The sequence below is a fragment of the Oncorhynchus masou genome, chromosome 18 (genome assembly GCF_036934945.1).
Source record: "Oncorhynchus masou masou isolate Uvic2021 chromosome 18, UVic_Omas_1.1, whole genome shotgun sequence".
Taxonomy (NCBI): domain Eukaryota; kingdom Metazoa; phylum Chordata; class Actinopteri; order Salmoniformes; family Salmonidae; genus Oncorhynchus; species Oncorhynchus masou.
The window spans coordinates 71903939-71923281 of NC_088229.1; the positions used below are offsets into that span (position 1 = coordinate 71903939).

A 19343-nucleotide genomic window follows, 5' to 3' on the forward strand; every position below is an offset into this window, starting at 1 on the left:
CTCTGAACCTGCCAAGATGTAAAATTCAGGTCCCTTTTTATTGGTCAACAGGGTTCTCTGAACCTGACAAACTGTAACATCCAGGTCCCTTTTTATTGGTCAACAGGGTTCTCTGAACCTGACAAACTGTAACATCCAGGTCCCTTTTTATTGGTCAACAGGGTTCTCTGAACCTGACAAACTGATGTAACATCCAGGTCCCAGGTTTTTTATTGGTCAACAGGGTTCTCTGAACCTGACAAGATGTAACATCCAGGTCCCTTTTTATTGGTCAACAGGGTTCTCTGAACCTGACAAGATGTAACATCCAGGTCCCTTTTTATTGGTCAACAGGGTTCTCTGAACCTGACAAGATGTAACATCCAGGTCCCTTTTTATTGGTCAACAGGGTTCTCTGAACCTGACAAACTGTAACATCCAGGTCCCTTTTTATTGGTCAACAGGGTTCTCTGAACCTGCCAAGATGTAACATTCAGGTCCCTTTTTATTGGTCAACAGGGTTCTCTGAACCTGCCAAGATGTAACATCCAGGTCCCTTTTTATTGGTCAACAGGGTTCTCTGAACCTGACAAACTGTAACATCCAGGTCCCTTTTTATTGGTCAACAGGGTTCTCTGAACCTGACAAGATGTAACATCCAGGTGAGTTAGGAGAAAGCCGACTCCTCCCCCGGAGGAAGGCTGTTGTCTATTTGCAGTTTGCGTCTCAAATGACACTATTCCCCACTCTGTTGTAGTGCACTATATAGGGAATAGGTGGCTATTCGGTCTTGATTCATAGTAGTGCACTATATAGGGAATAGGTGGCTATTCGGTCTTGATTCATAGTAGTGCACTATATAGGGAATAGGTGGCTATTCGGTCTTGATTCATAGTAGTGCACTATATAGGGAATAGGTGGCTATTCGGTCTTGGTTCATAGTAGTGCACTATATAGGGAATAGGTGGCCATTAGGTCTTGATTCATAGTAGCGCACTATATAGGGAATAGGTGGCTATTCGGTCTTGGTTCATAGTAGTGCACTATATATAGGGAATAGGTGGCTATTAGGTATTGGATCATAGTAGTGCACTATATAGGGAATAGGTTGCCATTTGCAACACCCCTGCTGATTGGGTGATGTGGCTTGACAAGCCCTGGTGCTGTGCCACACAGGATTACTGTGACAGGCGGCTGTGTCAGGGACTTAGCTGCATTAGTTCACTCCACTCGTTAAAGGTTTATTTCAGGACTGGAGACTCCATGTTAAGCAGCTCAAACGCCACAGTGACAGGCGCTGGCGCGTTACACCACTGTGTTGATGTCTGCCATGCTTACCTCACCTGGGACCAGAACACATGATTGGGAGTAGAGACAAAACTGAGAAAGACAACATTGCAAACAACTGCAATGGAGTAGATTGACTTTTTTTCTTGTGTTTTTTTTAACGTAAGGTTATGCATGCTGGCGTCTGCTACACAAAGATAGACAAAGTTAAAACGACACAACGGGACACAATGTGATAGTCTAAGATTATGGTTTGAACGTACAAATATATATATATATGCACGCCTGACTGTCACTGTCTGCTAAATGGCATATTATATTAGGAAAAAAAACACATTCAATACACCAAACTTTATTAGGTTAAATCTAGTTTACATCCCCATATAGTCTGGAGTAATGTAAGACTATGTAACGCAATTTGTAAGTCGCTCTGGATAAGAGCGTCTGCTAAATGACTTAAATGTAAATGTAACTTAGGGAGCATTGGTCATTCACAAACTTCCTCCTTGGGATTCAGTGTTGTGTGGTTTTCTCCACTTCCTTTAAAAAAGGGATGATGCTGCTTCTTTAAAGTTCTGTCTCCACATTGAGTATCTACAGAGAATAGTTCTTCACAGAAAGATTGGTGGCTATACTCTGAAGAGGTTACATCACATCACGGCTTTTGTCTTCGGATTTCAAATTGAACCATGTTCCCTACATAGTGCACTAAATAGGGAATAGGGTGTAATTAGGGACACAATCCTAAGACTCCTCGGGAACCAAAAGTGACACAATAACTCTACTTGGTCACAACAACCTCCATAGCATGAAATGTCTTGGCTGAATGACACCTGGGTTCAGTCACTATATGAAATAATTTCCAATACTTTATACTGGCTCGATTGAGATTGCCTTAAAGCTGTATACTGTAAAAAATAAATAAAAAACTGTATACCCTGCCCATCTGGCCCTCCAGGCAGGTTAAAGTAAACGGTAAAAGTATTTTAAAGATTTCAAATAGTAATTGAACCCAGGTGCGGTAAGAGTATAGCTCTTTTTTGAAGTCTCATCCTTTTACAGCTGTACGTACGGGCACAGCAGGCATGCTGAGAATCACACCATTTCCAAGTAAGGACAGTGGAGTCAGATTGAAGAGCGGCTGCATGGCAGAATACCTTGCTGTGTTTATTACAGTGCTGGAGGGATACATCAGGGAAACTTTTAGAATTAAAGCTATTGGCTATAAAAAAATATTTAAAAAACTGCATTACATTTACATGACTTGAACCTTAAATTTGGTCCACTTTTAAGTTGATCTCTGGTCGTATTACCTTCAAATCACTCAGCATGAACATGGCATTAAGAGCACTGTGGTATTTGTATTACAACGTAGGTCACTGAGTGTCCTATGTCTTGTCAATCATGAGACATCCTTCAATCTAATAGCAGGTGCTTCTCCCCAAAGTCTATTTGAATGGAGAGTCAGCCACCATACCGCTATTGACAAGCTACATTGGACCCATGGTTTCCCAAGCCAGCTAAATAAACAATTAACATTAAGTTCACCACCTTGTACAAATACCATTCTTCCAATGTGAAACCTACTGCAATGAGAGTGCATGATGATGATGTTGTTTGGATATAGCCTGTACCATAGAATTAGAATGTGAGAATGGAACATTCTAATTCCATGGCCTGTACAGTAGTGTAACCATGGAATTAGAATTTGAGAATGGAACATTCCAATTCCATGGCCTGTACAGTAGTGTAACCATAGAATTAGAATGTGAGAATGGAACATTCTAATTCCATGGCCTGTACAGTAGTGTAACCATGGAATTAGAATGTGAGAATGGAACATTCTAATTCCATGGCCTGTACATTGTACCCATAGAATTATAATGTAGTGTAATTCCATGGAATTAGAATGGAATTAGAATGTGAGAATGGAACATTCTAATTCCATGGCCTGTACATTGTACCCATAGAATTATAATGTGAGAATGGAACATTCTAATTCCATGGCCTGTACAGTAGTGTAACCATAGAATTAGAATGTCAGAATGGAAAACTTCCTTTATCTTCCTTTTAACTTCACAACGACCGGCTCGGTAAACTTCTGGCCAGTCAGGAACTGCCACACCCCTCCTCTGTAGAACTCGTTCCCAAAGGAATAGAGCCACGCGTTGAAAATAGGGTTCGTTTTCGCCAAAACAGGAAGCAACTAGGAGATTAATAAAGATGTTTTCTTGTTAAAAGATTTAAATAAAATTCAAATTTCATTGAACTAAAGAATTATCAAGCACAGAGAGAAAGGAACAGAAAAAAAAAGACAAAAAAAATTGAAGGGAAAAAGGTAGAAGAAAAAGAACTGCTCACCATTCTCAGCTTTGGAGAGACCAGTCTGGCGTTGCTAAAGCAGGCGTAGATGCACATGATTTCGTAGGGTCCCCAGCAGAACAACAGAACCCTCAGTGGTATGCTGGTGTTCCACTGGAATACAAGGACAGTCAATAAAGTTGTATTGAATGGGACTTTTAAGGGTTAGAGCTATCTGGAATCCTTGGTATGTCCCTACCATACATTCTAACCCCTACACTTACTTTAATCCTGTTTAGACTTTTCTGGCTTTTGAAGTCACACAATAACATATCAAAATCACATAATGTATAAAAGAGCAGAACATAGTGACTGTTATATTCCCCCACACAGAACAGAGTGACTTATTTACCCCCACACAGAACATAGTGACAATGGAAACAGGATGCACCTGAGCTCAATTTCGAGTCTCATAGCAAAGGGTCTGAATACTTATGTAGATAAGGCATCTGTTTTTTATTTATTTGCAAACATTTCTAAAAAAATCATTTTCGCTTTGTGGGGTATTTGTGTGTATTTTTTCTCATCCATTTTAGAATAAGGCTGTAACGTAACAAAATGTGGAAAAAAGTCAAGGGGGTCTGAATACTTTCTGAATGCCCTGTATATTGACAAGTATGTTTTTCTGGCCAAAGATTAATGGTATTATTATAATGCGTTGTAATGTTCCAAAGAACATTCAAATGTTCTAACGGTAGAATGTTGGAGGGTTTATTTACCCTGTGCTTGTGGATCTTCTTGAAGTATGCGTGAATGGCGTCGTAGTTGGACTTCATGACATAAGCAGGGAAGATAAGGTAGAAGACCGTCAGGGCCCCCATATAGGTAATGTAGTCCCTGTTGAATGGAAATGAACACGGACGGTATAACGACATACACTGTATTATACTGTGCATCTTTAAACATGGGGTATCTTCACTTGTCTAGCTTTGCTAAATTCAGGTAATTTTCCAAAAATTCCCCGGTTTTCCAGAAATCCTAGAGGATTCCGCAGTTCCTGATTTATTCCCTCCTGATTCCGGGAATCTTCCAACTGGGACTTATGGAAAACCTTGGAATGTTGCAACCATAGTCAGCGGGAGACATTGCTAGACAGCATTGTTTTTATTGTCCAAAATGAATAATCCCAATCCATTAGAGATTTTTGGCAGTGCTCCTTCTGTGTGTGAAATGCTGGATGTTTTCAACTGGGGTAAAGAGCCTACTTTTGAGGTAATCTGCTTGGTTGTCTTAAATCCCAGTTTCTGTTATTCCATTGTTTACATTTGACTAAGCAAAACAGTCATGTCAACAGCTGGTTTACACAGAAGGGTATTTGGGAGTCAAACTTTAGACTTTGTAAAGTCTTGTAGGTTCTCTGGTTGAAACATCAACACGTTTAGAGGTAACAGTGTGTGAGGAAGTTGTTGTTTTACAATTAAATTACCTTCAGGTCTGGAATTCCCTGCATCACAGATGAGAGAGAACATGAGGTGTGCGCACATTTCATTTTCTGACTGTAAGTCGCTCTGGATAAGATTGTCTGCTAAATAAACTACATTTTAATATAAACGTAGCTTACATGTCTCCTTTGGTGTAGTCTAGTGTGCAGCACGTCCTCATGGGCTCAAAGTCATAAACTCCCCAACCAATCAGAGGGACGACCGCCCAGAAGATGGCCAACCCCCAGATAATGATTGAAATAGTCCAGGCCGTGCTCCAAAACAGCTTCTGATCTGGAACATAATAAAGTTATGTTAATTGGAATTTGCAAGAGTATGTTTGTAGCTTTGTAGATGTATATAGTACATCAATAAATAAAATGTTTAATAAATCAATAACGCTTTAGTAAATGACATGAACACATACTGGGAAAGGGCAAATGGGGATACCTCATCAGTTGTACAACTGAATGCATTTAACTGAAATGTGTCTTCCGCATTTGAGGATGCATGGCTTTCGACCTTCGTCTCTACCGAGCCCGTATGGGAGTTGTAGCGATGAGACAAGATAGTAATTACTAACAATTGGATACCACAAAATTTTTTAAGAAAAAAAAAAAAGAAATGTGTCTTCCGCATTTAACCCAACCCCTCTGAATCAGAGAGGTGCGGGGGGCTGCCATAATCAACATCCATGGCGCACGGGAAACAGTGGGTTAACTGCCTTGCTCAGGGGCAGAACGACATATTCTTACCTTGTCAGCTCGGTAACTGGCCCAACGCTCGAACCACTAGCTCTAACCACTAGGCTACCTGCCGCCCCTACACTCTAACCACTAGGCTACCTGCCGTCCCTACACTCTCACCACTAGGCTACCTGCCGTCCCTACACTCTCACCACTAGGCTACCTGCCGTCCCTACACCACTAGGCTACCTGCCGCCCCTACACTCTAACCACTAGGCTACCTGCCGCCCTACACTCTAACCACTAGGCTACCTGCCGCCCCTACACTCTAACCACTAGGCTACCTGCTACCTGCCGCCCCACTCTCACCACTCTCACCAACCACTAGGCTACCTGCCGTCCCTACACTCTAACCACTAGGCTACCCTGCCGCCCTACACTCTAACCACTGGCTACCCTGCCGCCCCTACACTCTAACCACTAGGCTACCCTGCCGCCCCTACTCTAACCACCACTAGGCTACCTGCCGCCCCTACACTCTCACCACTAGGCTACCCTGCCGCCCTACACTCTAACCACTAGGCTACCACCACTAGGCTACCTGCCGTCCCTACACTCTCACCACTAGGCTACCTGCCGCCCCTACACTCTCACCACTAGGCTACCCTACCGCCCCTACACTCTAACCACTAGGCTACCTGCCGCCCCTACACTCTCACCACTAGGCTACCTGCCGTCCCTACACTCTAACCACTAGGCTACCTGCCGCCCCTACACTCTCACCACTAGGCTACCTGCCGTCCCTACACTCTAACCACTTAGGCTACCTCTCACCACTGGCTACCTGCCGTCCCTACACTCTCCACTAGGCTACCTGCCGCCCCTACACCACCACTAGGCTACCCTGCCCTGCCGCCCCTACACTCTCACCACTAGGCTCCCTACACTCTAACCACTAGGCTACCCTACCGCCCCTACACTCTAACCACTAGGCTACCCTACCGCCCCTACACTCTAACCACTAGGCTACCTGCCGCCCCTACACTCTAACCACTAGGCTACCCTACCGCCCCTACACTCTAACCACTAGGCTACCCTGCCGTCCCTACACTCTAACCACTAGGCTACCTGCCGTCGTACAGTAGGATTCTACTCACTGGTCACATATTGGTGATATCTGTCCCAGGCGATGGTAGCCAGGAAACTGATAGAGGCCAGAACTGCTGTCATCCCCATGAAGGCGTGGTTGCTACATCCGTCTTGGCCCCAGGGCCAGTGTCTAGGGTGACGAGAACATTTAGGCTGCGTTTACACAGGCAGCCCAATTCCGATATTTTGCCTGATTATTTACAAAAGATCGATCTGATTGGTCAAAAAACAAAACAATTGACAAAATATCAGAATTGGGCTACCTGTCTAAACACAGCCTTGGTGTTTGTATTCCCATCAGGCATAAACATGGTGACTCAAATTGCTGCAAATTCTTATATCAAATACACCTACAGTTGAATTATGAAATCAGAATCACATACATTAACAACTGTTCAACATTACAGTTATGGGCGATTACTCACGCAACAAAAGAAGACCATGATTTTAGAGGATTTTTTACGTAATTTAATCCATAGAAGGTTCCTTTTGGTGGTTGGATTCTTGATATATATTTGACATTTGTATCTTAAAGCATAATTGAGAAATAATTAATTTAAATTTTAATATTTGTGACATTTTGGCCTTACCCTTTCCTCCCTTAAGACTCCATATGGTTTCATCTGTAGATGAAAATCATTGTCATATGAAACTTTGCTGCTTGTTCTTGTTCTGCTTGTTATAAAGTACATTAATTTGTCAATATTGAAAAATATAAATACATTAAATACATTATTTTTAAATATTGTTTTTTTTTGCATTATAACAGGCATATCAAATTTCCACCTGATACTTTTAGAGTTATGATCCAATTAGTATTCATTACCAACAGGGTGAATGCGAAAATGTATTTAAAAAATGATCACCCTCTACTGGTGATTTGCAGAATGTGAAATTATACAAATAAAAGGAGGGCTATGATTGGTCACATTGCCTACTCTACCATTTTCTCTGTATAAAATGGGTCATAACTTTAAAACAAGCAGAGATCCCTCTAGAATGTATACATGCCCGTAGAGTATATGATGTTCAACATTATGTTGAACAATTTGCCCTAACCAACATTTTTCAATAATTATAAAATGTGTTTTTGAAATCAAAATACTACTCATATTAGAGAACAAGTAGAAAAGCTACATTTGACACCCATTTTGTTGGTGTCTTAAAGGAGACCTGGGTCAGGCCAAAATGTCACAAATTTTCAAACTTCATTAAAAAAAAAATGTTCAATTATGCTTGAAGATACAAATGTCAGATACATGTCAACAATCCTCCAAGGGACCCTTATATGGATTACATTTGATGAAAATCTTTTAAAAATTGTCATTTTTTCCCAAGTTTCGTGAGGAATCACCCTTTTGTGTAGTATAGAATATATCCATTATAGCTACTCAGAAATACATGATACATGCGCCTTACTTGAATGCCTCTCTAGAAAGGATGTCAGCACAAATCATTCTGTAAACCACTTTTAGATCAATGCATAGACGCATGTTTTGCAACAACTATTGTACACATAAATTAGGCAACCTCCCAAAGGAGTTAATGCAGTGTCAGAGAACAAAAATTCATACCTATAATATAAACTGGCGTAAGCAGCGATCAGGCCGTTTATATTGAGCATAATGTCAGCCACAGCAAGGTTAAACACAAGAAAATTACTGGGAGTTCGCATTTGCTTGACGTTAATATAGGCCAATATTGAAATGGCGTTGAGGAAGAATCCAAGAAGACCTAAAACACACACATGAAAGAAAGACATTATCAAGGGAAACAACTTGTGATAGATTCCATGATATAAACAGACTAAATGGAGGTTTAACATTTCAGTTACAAGTTACACGTATTGATATGTTCGAAATTGTTGAATTTTAAGCACAAATACTTTTATTTCACTTTCACATTTCGACCTTACAAAACCTAATCTTACAATTAAAGCACATAATAGCAATTATCACATTGACATACGTGGATGATTTGAAGCTGCCAAATTGCTGTAATTACTTGAAGAATCTTCAAAGCATTTCTCGGGACAAATCATTTTTGTTTTGTCCGACTTTAAATTCTTCAGGCCTATCCATTTAAGATCCCTTTAAAAGCCCACAGTGCTCCATCCTCTGGCAGCCGTTTCTCTAGTGCAAATAAATAACAACTTTCGTTTCAACATATTTGGTATAAAATATTTCACTTACCCCCAACAAGAAGAGCTGAGCCGAATGCAAACATGTCAAAATCGGAGAATCCCTCCGGTAATGTGTATGCTGCCATTTTTTAATGGCTACTATAATTGTCGGGACACTACAGATAATTCCTCCACGTTTATTTTCGCTTCTAAAAGTGCCAGAGGTTTCTAAGACTGAACTCCTTATAAAGGCTCTTTCACGTGAAAAAGCATTCAAGGACTTATCTCAAGAAAAAACCTTACCAATCCCTACAGGAATGTTCTAATTGGAGGTACAATGATAATAATAGAGTATTCTACACATTGGATATGAACTATTTTCTTATTTTTCCGAAAATATATTTTTCTTTGTGTTCATTGAAGTGGTTTCTGCGCACCTAGTGCGCATGCGCAGCTCGCTGATCTATAAAACAACTGATAAGGAGCCCGCCTATCTCACATTATAGGCTACTACTGACCAGTGGTCGTCACTGAACTCTAAACCCACAGAACATGCTTTATCCTTAGTAGGCTAAACATTATATGGTACATGGCAATGAAGGATATCTCTCATAGGACGGCGCACAAATGGCCCAGTGTGGTCCTGCTTAGGGTTTGGCCGGTGTAAGACCGTCATTGTAAATAAGAATTTGTTCTTAACTAACTTGCCTAGTTAAATAAAGTTTAAATAACATATAAATATATATTTAGATAGGTAGGCCTACAGATGTAGGATCTTAGTTTGAGCCAGTTTGCTAGAAAAGTTTGCTCGGCAGGAAAATGATCCAGCACCAACAGGAAACGTGAATTATTATGTGGATTATAATTAATGGATATTTTTAATTCATTTTTTCGATAGGGCTAATAAAGTCTGACATTTTAAAGTATAAATTACAAACTTTAGAAGCCTTTTTAAACCTTGAATACACTACAAGTTAGAATTTCCTCTATGCAGGAAAATGCTCAGCAACAAAAGAGTGATCAAATTAAGATCCTACATCTTTACCTGCTGCCTTCACCATCCATGACATCATAAACATAGACCTACAGTAACTTTAAGTGCTAGCTGGAAGCTGACAAAGCATATTGAAAGGACTGAGAGACCCTGGTCCAGTGCATGATTGGTTTCACCATTTTCACAAAGCAACATGTTGACATTTAATGATCCTTCAGTCTGGCTAAACTTGGTGGGTGAAATCAAATCTGACTTCCACGGAACGTAACTCTGTTAGCGATGTCCCTAAGGTCACCCCAACCTGTACACAGGATATTGGTTATACATTTATTGTCATTAAGACATTTTGTATAATAGAAAAATATATATATACACAACACAAAAATGAACACCAAGAATCAGAACAGACACAGCAATCACAGTCATACAGGGAGCTCCAGACCATGACCAATCACAGTCGACACCATATTGTCATACAGGGAGCATGACCAATCACAGTCGACACCATATGACCAATCACAGTCGACACCATATTGTCATACAGGGAGCATGACCAATCACAGTCGACACCATATTGTCATACAGGGATGACAATCACAGTCGACACCATATTGTCATACAGGGAGCATGACCAATCACAGTCGACACCATATTGTCATACAGGGAGCATGACCAATCACAGTCGACACCATATTGTCATACAGGGAGCATGACCAATCACAGTCGACACCATATTGTCATACAGAGAGCATGACCAATCACAGTCGACACCATATTGTCATACAGGGACCATGACCAATCACAGTCGACACCATATTGTCATACAGGGACCATGACCAATCACAGTCGACACCATATTGTCATACAGGGACCATGACCAATCACAGTCGACACCATATTGTCATACAGGGAGCTCCAGACCATGACCAATCACAGTCGACACCGTATTGTCATACAGGGAGCTCCAGACCATGACCAATCACAGTCGACACCGTATTGTCATACAGGGAGCATGACCAATCACAGTCGACACCGTATTGTCATACAGGGAGCATGACCAATCACAGTCGACACCGTATTGTCATACAGGGAGCTCCAGACCATGACCAATCACAGTCGACACCGTATTGTCATACAGGGAGCTCCAGACCATGACCAATCACAGTCGACACCGTATTGTCATACAGGGAGCTCCAGACCATGACCAATCACAGTCGACACCGTATTGTCATACAGGGAGCTCCAGACCATGACCAATCACAGTCGACACCGTATTGTCATACAGGGAGCTCCAGACCATGACCAATCACAGTCGACACCATATTGTCATACAGGGAGCTCCAGACCATGACCAATCACAGTCGACACCGTATTGTCATACAGGGAGCTCCAGACCATGACCAATCACAGTCGACACCGTATTGTCATACAGGGAGCATGACCAATCACAGTCGACACCGTATTGTCATACAGGGAGCATGACCAATCACAGTCGACACCGTATTGTCATACAGGGAGCTCCAGACCATGACCAATCACAGTCGACACCGTATTGTCATACAGGGAGCTCCAGACCATGACCAATCACAGTCGACACCGTATTGTCATACAGGGAGCTCCAGACCATGACCAATCACAGTCGACACCGTATTGTCATACAGGGAGCTCCAGACCATGACCAATCACAGTCGACACCGTATTGTCATACAGGGAGCATGACCAATCACAGTCGACACCGTATTGTCATACAGGGAGCTCCAGACCATGACCAATCAGTCGACACCGTATTGTCATACAGGGAGCTCCAGACCATGACCAATCACAGTCGACACCGTATTGTCATACAGGGAGCTCCAGACCATGACCAATCAGTCGACACCGTATTGTCATACAGGGAGCTCCAGACCATGACCAATCACAGTCGACACCATATTGTCATACAGGGAGCTCCAGACCATGACCAATCACAGTCGACACCATATTGTCATACAGGGACCATGACCAATCACAGTCGACACCATATTGTCATACAGGGAGCTCCAGACCATGACCAATCACAGTCGACACCATATTGTCATACAGGGACCAAGACCAATCACAGTCGACACCATATTGTCATACAGGGAGCATGACCAATCACAGTCGACACCATATTGTCATTCAGAGAGCTCCAGACCATGACCAATCACAGTCGACACCATATTGTCATACAGGGAGCTCCAGACCATGACCAATCACAGTCGACACCATATTGTCATACAGGGAGCATGACAAATCAAAAAGAAAGCAGCCAGTTTAATGTATTCATGTCACCAGGAACAGATCAAGCCTCCTATTGTATAAATTAATTGTCTACTTCAGTGTTAATGCCAAGTACAGTACATCAAGATGGAGAAAACAGATATCAACTGATATCTCTATGTAATTTTACAAGTTATAAATTCAATATCAATATGTATGTATATATATATATGTATGATATATATATATATATATATATATATATATATATATATATGGGTCAAAGCATTAGATGGCATTATGACTAGGCTCTTTGAGTTGGTATGTGATACATTAGCTCAGTTTCATCCTTCATCCGTAGATCCCAAAGCCTTGGATAGCCTAGAAATGGCCCCAGGGTCATACTTCATCCGTAGATCCCAAAGCCTTGGATGGTCAGAGAGCAGAGGTCAGGATCAGATGAGCTCCTGCACAGTCTACTTAAACAGAGCAATACTCAATCATGAGGCATCAAAGCCAAAGGAACTGAGTAACATTAAGAAATGCTATAGATGGAAGGAATGCAGTTTGGAAACCTACCAAAAAACAATTAGGCAACAACAAATTCAATCCCTTTTAGACAATTTCCTGGGTAAAACGTTCCACTGTAATAGTAAAGGTGTAAACTTGGCAGTAGAAAATATTAACAGTATATTTGACCTCTCAGCTTCCCTATCAAATCTAAAAATCTCAAATAGAAAACCGAATAAAATTAACAATAATGACAACTGGTTTAATGAAGAATGCAAAAATCTAAGAAAGAAATTGAGAAACCTGTCCAACCAAAAACATAGAGACCCGGAAAACCTGAGTCTACGCCTTCACTATGGTGAATCACTAAAACAATACAGAAATACACTACGGAAAAAGAAGGAACAGCATGTCAGAAATCAGCTCAATGCAATTGAATAATCCATAGACTCTAACCACTTCTTGGAAAATTGGAAAACACTAAACAAACAACACAAAGAATTATCTATCCAAAATGAGGATGTATGGGTAAACCACTTCTCCAATCTTTTTGGCTCTATAACAAAGAATAAAGAGCAAAAACATATACATGATCAAATACAGATCTTAGAATCAACTATTAAAGACTACCAGAACCCACTGGATTCTCCAATTACATTGAATGAGTTACAGGACAAAACAAAAACCCTCCAACCCAAAAAGGCCTGTGGTGTTGATGGTATCCTCAATGAAATGATCAAAAATACAGACAACAAATTCCAATTGGCTATACTAAAACTCTTTAACATCATCCTCAGCTCTGGCATCTTCCCCAATATTTGGAGCCAAGGACCGATCACCCCAATCCACAAAAGTGGAGACAAATTTGACCCCAATAACTACCGTGGAATATGCGTAACAGTAACCTTGAGAAAATCCTCTGCATTATCATTAACAGCAGACTCGTACATTTCCTCAATGAAAACAATGTACTGAGCAAATGTCAAATTGGCTTTTTACCAAATTACCATACAACAGACCATGTATTCACCCTGCACACCCTAATTGACAACCAAACAAACCAAAACAAAGGCAAAGTCTTCTCATGCTTTGTTGATTTCAAAAAAGCCTTCAACTCAATTTGGCATGAGGGTCTGCTATACAAACTGATGGAAAGTGGTGTTGGGGGTAAAACATACAACATTATAAAATCCATGTACACAAACAACAAGTGTGCGGTTAATATTTGTCACGGCTTTCGTTGTGGGAAGGAGGAGCGGACCAAAATGCAGCATAGTTGTGATTCATTTTATTTAATAAGGAAACTATACATGATAAACTAACAAAATAACAAACGTACGAAAACCGAAAACAGCCCTATCTGGTGCAAAACACAGAGACAGGAACATACAAATAAACTATGGTCAGGGTGTGACAGTACCCCCCCCCCCCCAAGGTGCGGACTCCGGCCGCAAAACCTGAACCTATCGGGGAGGGTCTGGGTGGGCATCTGTCCACGGTGGCGGCTCCGGTGCTGGACGTGGCCCCCACTTCACCGTAGTCCTCCCAAACCTTGTCCACTTCCGTGACCTCCTAGCCACGGCAACCCTGCTAAATAACACGGAACAGAGGGGCAGCTCGGGACAGAGGGGCTCCTCAGACTCCGGCAGCAGCGCCGGACAGGCGGGAGACTCCGGCAGCAGCGCCGGACAGGCGGGAGACTCCGGCAGCACAGGAGAGGAGGAAGACTCTGGCAGATCCTGGCTGACTGGCGGATCTGGAAGAATCTGGCTGACTGGCGGATCTGGAAGAGTCTGGCAGACTGACGGATCTGGAAGAGTCTGGCTGACTGGCAGATCTGGAAAAGTCTGGTTGACTGGCAGATCTGGAAGAGTCTGGTTGACTGGCAAATCTGGAAGAGTCTGGTTGACTGGCGGATCTGGAAGAGTCTGGTTGACTGGCAGATCTGGAAGAGTCTGGTTGACTGGCAGATCTGGAAGAGTCTGGTTGACTGGCAGATCTGGAAGAGTCTGGCTGACTGGCAGATCTGGAAGAGTCTGGCTGACTGGCAGATCTGGAAGAGTCTGGCTGACTGGCGGATCTGGAAGAGTCTGGCTGACTGGCAGATCTGGAAGAGTCTGGTTGACTGGCAGATCTGGAAGAGTCTGGTTGACTGGCAAATCTGGAAGAGTCTGGTTGACTGGCGGATCTGGAAGAGTCTGGCTGACTGGCAGATCTGGAAGAGTCTGGCAGATTGGCGGATCTGGAGGAGTCTGGCTGACTGGCAGATCTGGAAGAGTCTGGCTGACTGGCGGATCCTGGCAGACTGACGGCTCTGGCTGCTCCATGCTGACTGGCAGCTCTGGCTGCTTCATGCTGACTGGCGGCTCTGGCTGCTCCATGCAGACTGGCGGCTCTGGCTGCTCCATGCAGACTGGCGGCTCTGGCTGCTCCATGCAGACTGGCGGCTCTGGCTGCTCCATGCAGACTGGCGGCTCTGGCTGCTCCATGCAGACTGGCGGCTCTGGCTGCTCCATGCAGACTGGCGGCTCTGGCTGCTCCATGCAGACTGGCGGCTCTGGCTGCTCCATGCAGACTGGCGACTCTGGCTGCTCCATGCAGACTGGCGAATCTGGCTGCTCCATGCAGATTGGCAGCTCTGGCGGCTTCTTGCAGACTGGCAGCATGGCTGCTCCATGCAGACTGGCAGCTCTGGCAGCTCCTTGCAGACTGGCAGCTCCTTGCAGACTGGCAGCTCCTTGCAGACTGGCAGCTCATTGCAGACTGGCAGCTCCTTGCAGACTGGCAGCTCCTTGCAGACTGGCAGCTCCTTGCAGACTGGAAGCTCCTTGCAGACTGGCAGCTCCTTGCAGACTGGCAGCTCCTTGCAGACTGGCAGCTCCATGCAGACTGGCAGCTCCATGCAGACTGGCAGCTCCATGCAGACTGGCAGCTCCGGCTGCTCCATGCAGACTGACAGCTCTGGCTGCTCCATGCAGACTGACAGCTCTGGCTGCTCCATGCAGACTGACAGCTCTGGCTGCTCCATGCAGACTGACAGCTCTGGCTGCTCCATGCAGGCTGGCAGCTCTGGCTGCTCCATGCAGGCTGGCAGCTCTGGCTGCGCTAAACAGGCTGGCAGCTCTGGCTGCGCTAAACAGGCAGGAGACTCCGGCAACGCTGTAGAGGCGGAAGGCTCTGGCAGCGCTAAACAGGCGGGAGACTCCAGCAGCGCAGGAGAGGAGGAAGGCTCTGGCTGCGCTGAACAGGTGGGAGACTCTGTCAGTGCTGTAGAGGAGGAAGGCTCTGGCTGCACTGAACAGGCGGGAGACTCCGGCAGCGCAGGAGAGGAGAAAGGCTCCGGCAGCGCTGGAGAGGCGAGGCACACTGTAGGCCTGATGCGTGGTGCTGGCACTGGTGGTACTGGGCTGAGGACACGCACAGGAAGCCTGGTGAGGGGAGCTGCCATCGGGGGGCTGGTGTGTGGAGGTGGCACAGGATGGGCTAGACCGTGAAGGGGTACTGGAGATCTTGAGAGCAGTGCTGGCACAGGACATGCAAGGCTAGGGAGGTGCACAGGAGGCCTGGTGCGTGAGGCTGTCACCAACTTCACCAGCCGACTAACACGCACCCCAGGACGAGTATGGAGCGCTGACCCAGGTGCCATCAAATCCACGACACGCTCCGTCGGGCGAATTCCATACTTAAAGCACCAACACAGCAACACGGCTTCAATCCTCTTTGCCGTGCTACCTCCTCATACCGGCGCCTCTCCGCTTTCACCGCCTCCAGTTCTTCCTTGGGGCGGCGATATTCTCCAGGCTGAACCCAGGGTCCTTCTCCATCTAATTCGTCCTCCCATGTCCATTCCTTTTATTGTTGCTCCTGCTGTTGCTTTTGCCTGTTACCACGCCGCTTGGTCCTGTTGTGGTGGGTGATTCTGTCATGGCTTTCGTTGTGGGAAGGAGGAGCGGACCAAAATGCAGCGTAGTTGTGATTCATTTTTATTTAATAAGGAAACTATATACGATAAACTAACAAAATAACAAACGTACGAAAACCGAAAACAGCCCTATCTGGTGCAAAACACAGAGACAGGAACATACAAATGAACTATGGTCAGGGTGTGACAATATTGGCAAACAACACACACATTTCTTCACACAGGGTCGTGGGGTTAGACAGGGATGCAGCTTAAGCCCCACCCTCTTCAACATATATATCAACAAATTGGCGCGGGCACTAGAAAAGTCTGCAGCACCCGGCCTCACCCTGCTAGAATCCAAAGTCAAATGTCTGCTGTTTGCTGATGATCTGGTGCTTCTGTCACCAACCAAGGAGGGCCTACAGCAGCACCTAGATCTTATGCACAGATTCTGTCAGACCTGGGCCCTGACAGTAAATCTCAGTAAGACCAAAATAATGGTGTTCCAAAAAAGGTCCAGTCACCAGGACCACAAATACAAATTCCATCTTGACACTGTTGCCCTAGAGCACACAAAAAACTATACATACCTTGGTCTAAACATCAGCGCCACAGGTAACTTCCACAAAGCTGTGAACGATCTGAGAGACAAGGCAAGAAGGGCATTCTATGCCATCAAAAGGAACATAAATTTCAACATACCAATTCGGATTTGCCTAAAAATACTTGAATCAGTCATAGAGCCCATTGCCCTTTATGGTTGTGAGGTCTGGGGTCCGCTCACCAACCAAGACTTCACAAAATGGGACAAACACCAAATTGAGACTCTGCACGGAGAATTCTGCAAAAATATCATCTGTGTACAACGTAGAACACCAAATAATGCATGCAGAGCAGAATTAGGCCGATACCCAATAATTATCAAAATCCAGAAAAGAGCTGTTAAATTCTATAACCACCTAAAAGGAAGCGATTCCCAAACCTTCCACAGCAAAGCCATCACCTACAGAGAGATGAACCTGGAGAAGAGTCCCCTAAGCAAGCTGGTCCTTGGGCTCTGTTCACAAACACAAACACACCCTACAGAGCCACAGGACAGCAGCACAATTAGTCCCAACTAAATCATGAGAAAACAAAAAGATAATTACTTGACACATTGGAAGGAATTAACAAAAAAACAGAGCGAACTAGAATGCTATTTGGCCCTACACAGAGAGTACACAGCGGCAGAATACCTGACCACTGTGACTGACCCAAAATTAAGGAAAGCTTTGACTATGTACAGACTCAGTGAGCATAGCCTTGCTATTGAGAAAGGCCGCCGTAGGCAGACATGGCTCTCAAGAGAAGACAGGCTATGTGCTCACTGCCCACAAAATGAGGTGGAAACTGAGCTGCACTTCCTAACCTCCTGCCCAATGTTTGACCATATTAGAGAGACATATTTCCCTCAGATTACACAGATCCACAAAGAATTCGAAAACAAATCCAATTTTGATAAACTCCCATATCTACTGGGTGAAATTCCACAGTGTGCCATCACAGACCAGCAATATTTGTGACCTGTTGCCACTAGAAAAGGGCAACCAGTGAAGAACACATACCATTGTAAATACAACCCATATTTATGCTTATTTATTTTATCTTGTGTCCTTTACTATTTGTACATTGTTAAAACACTGTATATATATATAATATGACATTTGTAATGTCTTTATTGTTTTGAAACTTCTGTATGTGTAATGTTTACTGTTAATTTTTATTGTGTATTTCACTTTATATATTCACTTTATATATTATCTACCTCACTTGCTTTGGCAATGTTAACACATGTTTCCCATGCCAATAAAGTCCTTGAATTGAATTTAATTTAATTGAATTGGTCACAGGGTCATACTTCATCCGTAGATCCCAAAGCCTTGGATAGCCTAGAGATGGTCCCAGGTTCATACTTCATCCGTAGATCCCAAAGCCTTGAATAGCCTAGAGATGGTCCCAGGTTCATACTTCATCAGTAGAGCCCAAAGCCTTGGATAGCCTAGAGATGGTCCCAGGTTCATACTTCATCAGTAGAGCCCAAAGCCTTGGATAGCCTAGAGATGGCCCCAGGTTCATACTTCATCAGTAGAGCCCAAAGCCTTGGATAGCCTAGAGATGGTCCCAGGTTCATACTTCATCAGTAGAGCCCAAAGCCTTGGATAGCCTAGAGATGGTCCCAGGTTCATACTTCATCAGTCGAGCCCAAAGCCTTGGATAGCCTAGAGATGGTGCCAGGTTCATACTTCATCAGTAGAGCCCAAAGCCTTGGATAGCCTAGAGATGGCCCCAGGTTCATACTTCATCAGTAGAGCCCAAAGCCTTGGATAGCCTAGAGATGGTCCCAGGTTCATACTTCATCAGTCGAGCCCAAAGCCTTGGATAGCCTAGAGATGGTCCCAGGTTCATACTTCATCAGTCGAGCCCAAAGCCTTGGATAGCCTAGAGATGGTCCCAGGTTCATACTTCATCAGTAGAGCCCAAAGCCTTGGATAGCCTAGAGATGGCCCCAGGTTCATACTTCATCAGTAGAGCCCAAAGCCTTGGATAGCCTAGAGATGGCCCCAGGTTCATACTTCATCAGTAGAGCCCAAAGCCTTGGATAGCCTAGAGATGGTCCCAGGTTCATACTTCATCAGTAGAGCCCAAAGCC

At 43.9% G+C, this 19343-nt stretch overlaps 1 protein-coding gene across 2 annotated transcripts; it reads right to left on the bottom strand.

Moving 5' to 3' along the window:
- Positions 1 to 3181: 3181 nt before the first annotated feature.
- Positions 3182 to 9454, bottom strand: LOC135505227 (RPE-retinal G protein-coupled receptor-like). Of its 2 annotated transcripts, none has more exons than XM_064924409.1 (7): positions 9076 to 9454; positions 8458 to 8617; positions 6892 to 7013; positions 5189 to 5342; positions 4347 to 4464; positions 3628 to 3741; positions 3182 to 3472 (listed from the first exon to the last, which is right to left on the bottom strand). In XM_064924409.1, exons 1-7 carry the CDS (start codon positions 9149 to 9151, stop codon positions 3326 to 3328), a joined length of 891 nt encoding a protein of 296 aa, XP_064780481.1. In that variant the 5' UTR covers positions 9152 to 9454; the 3' UTR covers positions 3182 to 3325. The 2 variants fall into 2 exon arrangements, with proteins under 2 accessions (XP_064780481.1, XP_064780482.1); XM_064924410.1 differs by lacking the exon at positions 9076 to 9454 and adding an exon at positions 8852 to 9007.
- Positions 9455 to 19343: the final 9889 nt, after the last annotated feature.

What these genes read in the sequence shown, in the direction of transcription:
- LOC135505227 (XM_064924409.1), bottom strand. Translation starts at nt 9,151, where the DNA reads ATGGCAGCATACACATTACCGGAGGGATTCTCCGATTTTGACATGTTT. An exon ending in CTCAGCTCTTCTTGTTGGGG is followed by an intron (nt 8,618 to 9,075) that starts GTAAGTGAAATA and finishes TGTGTGTTTTAG; the next exon opens with GTCTTCTTGGATTCTTCCTC. An exon ending in TACGCCAGTTTATATTATAG is followed by an intron (nt 7,014 to 8,457) that starts GTATGAATTTTT and finishes TCGTCACCCTAG; the next exon opens with ACACTGGCCCTGGGGCCAAG.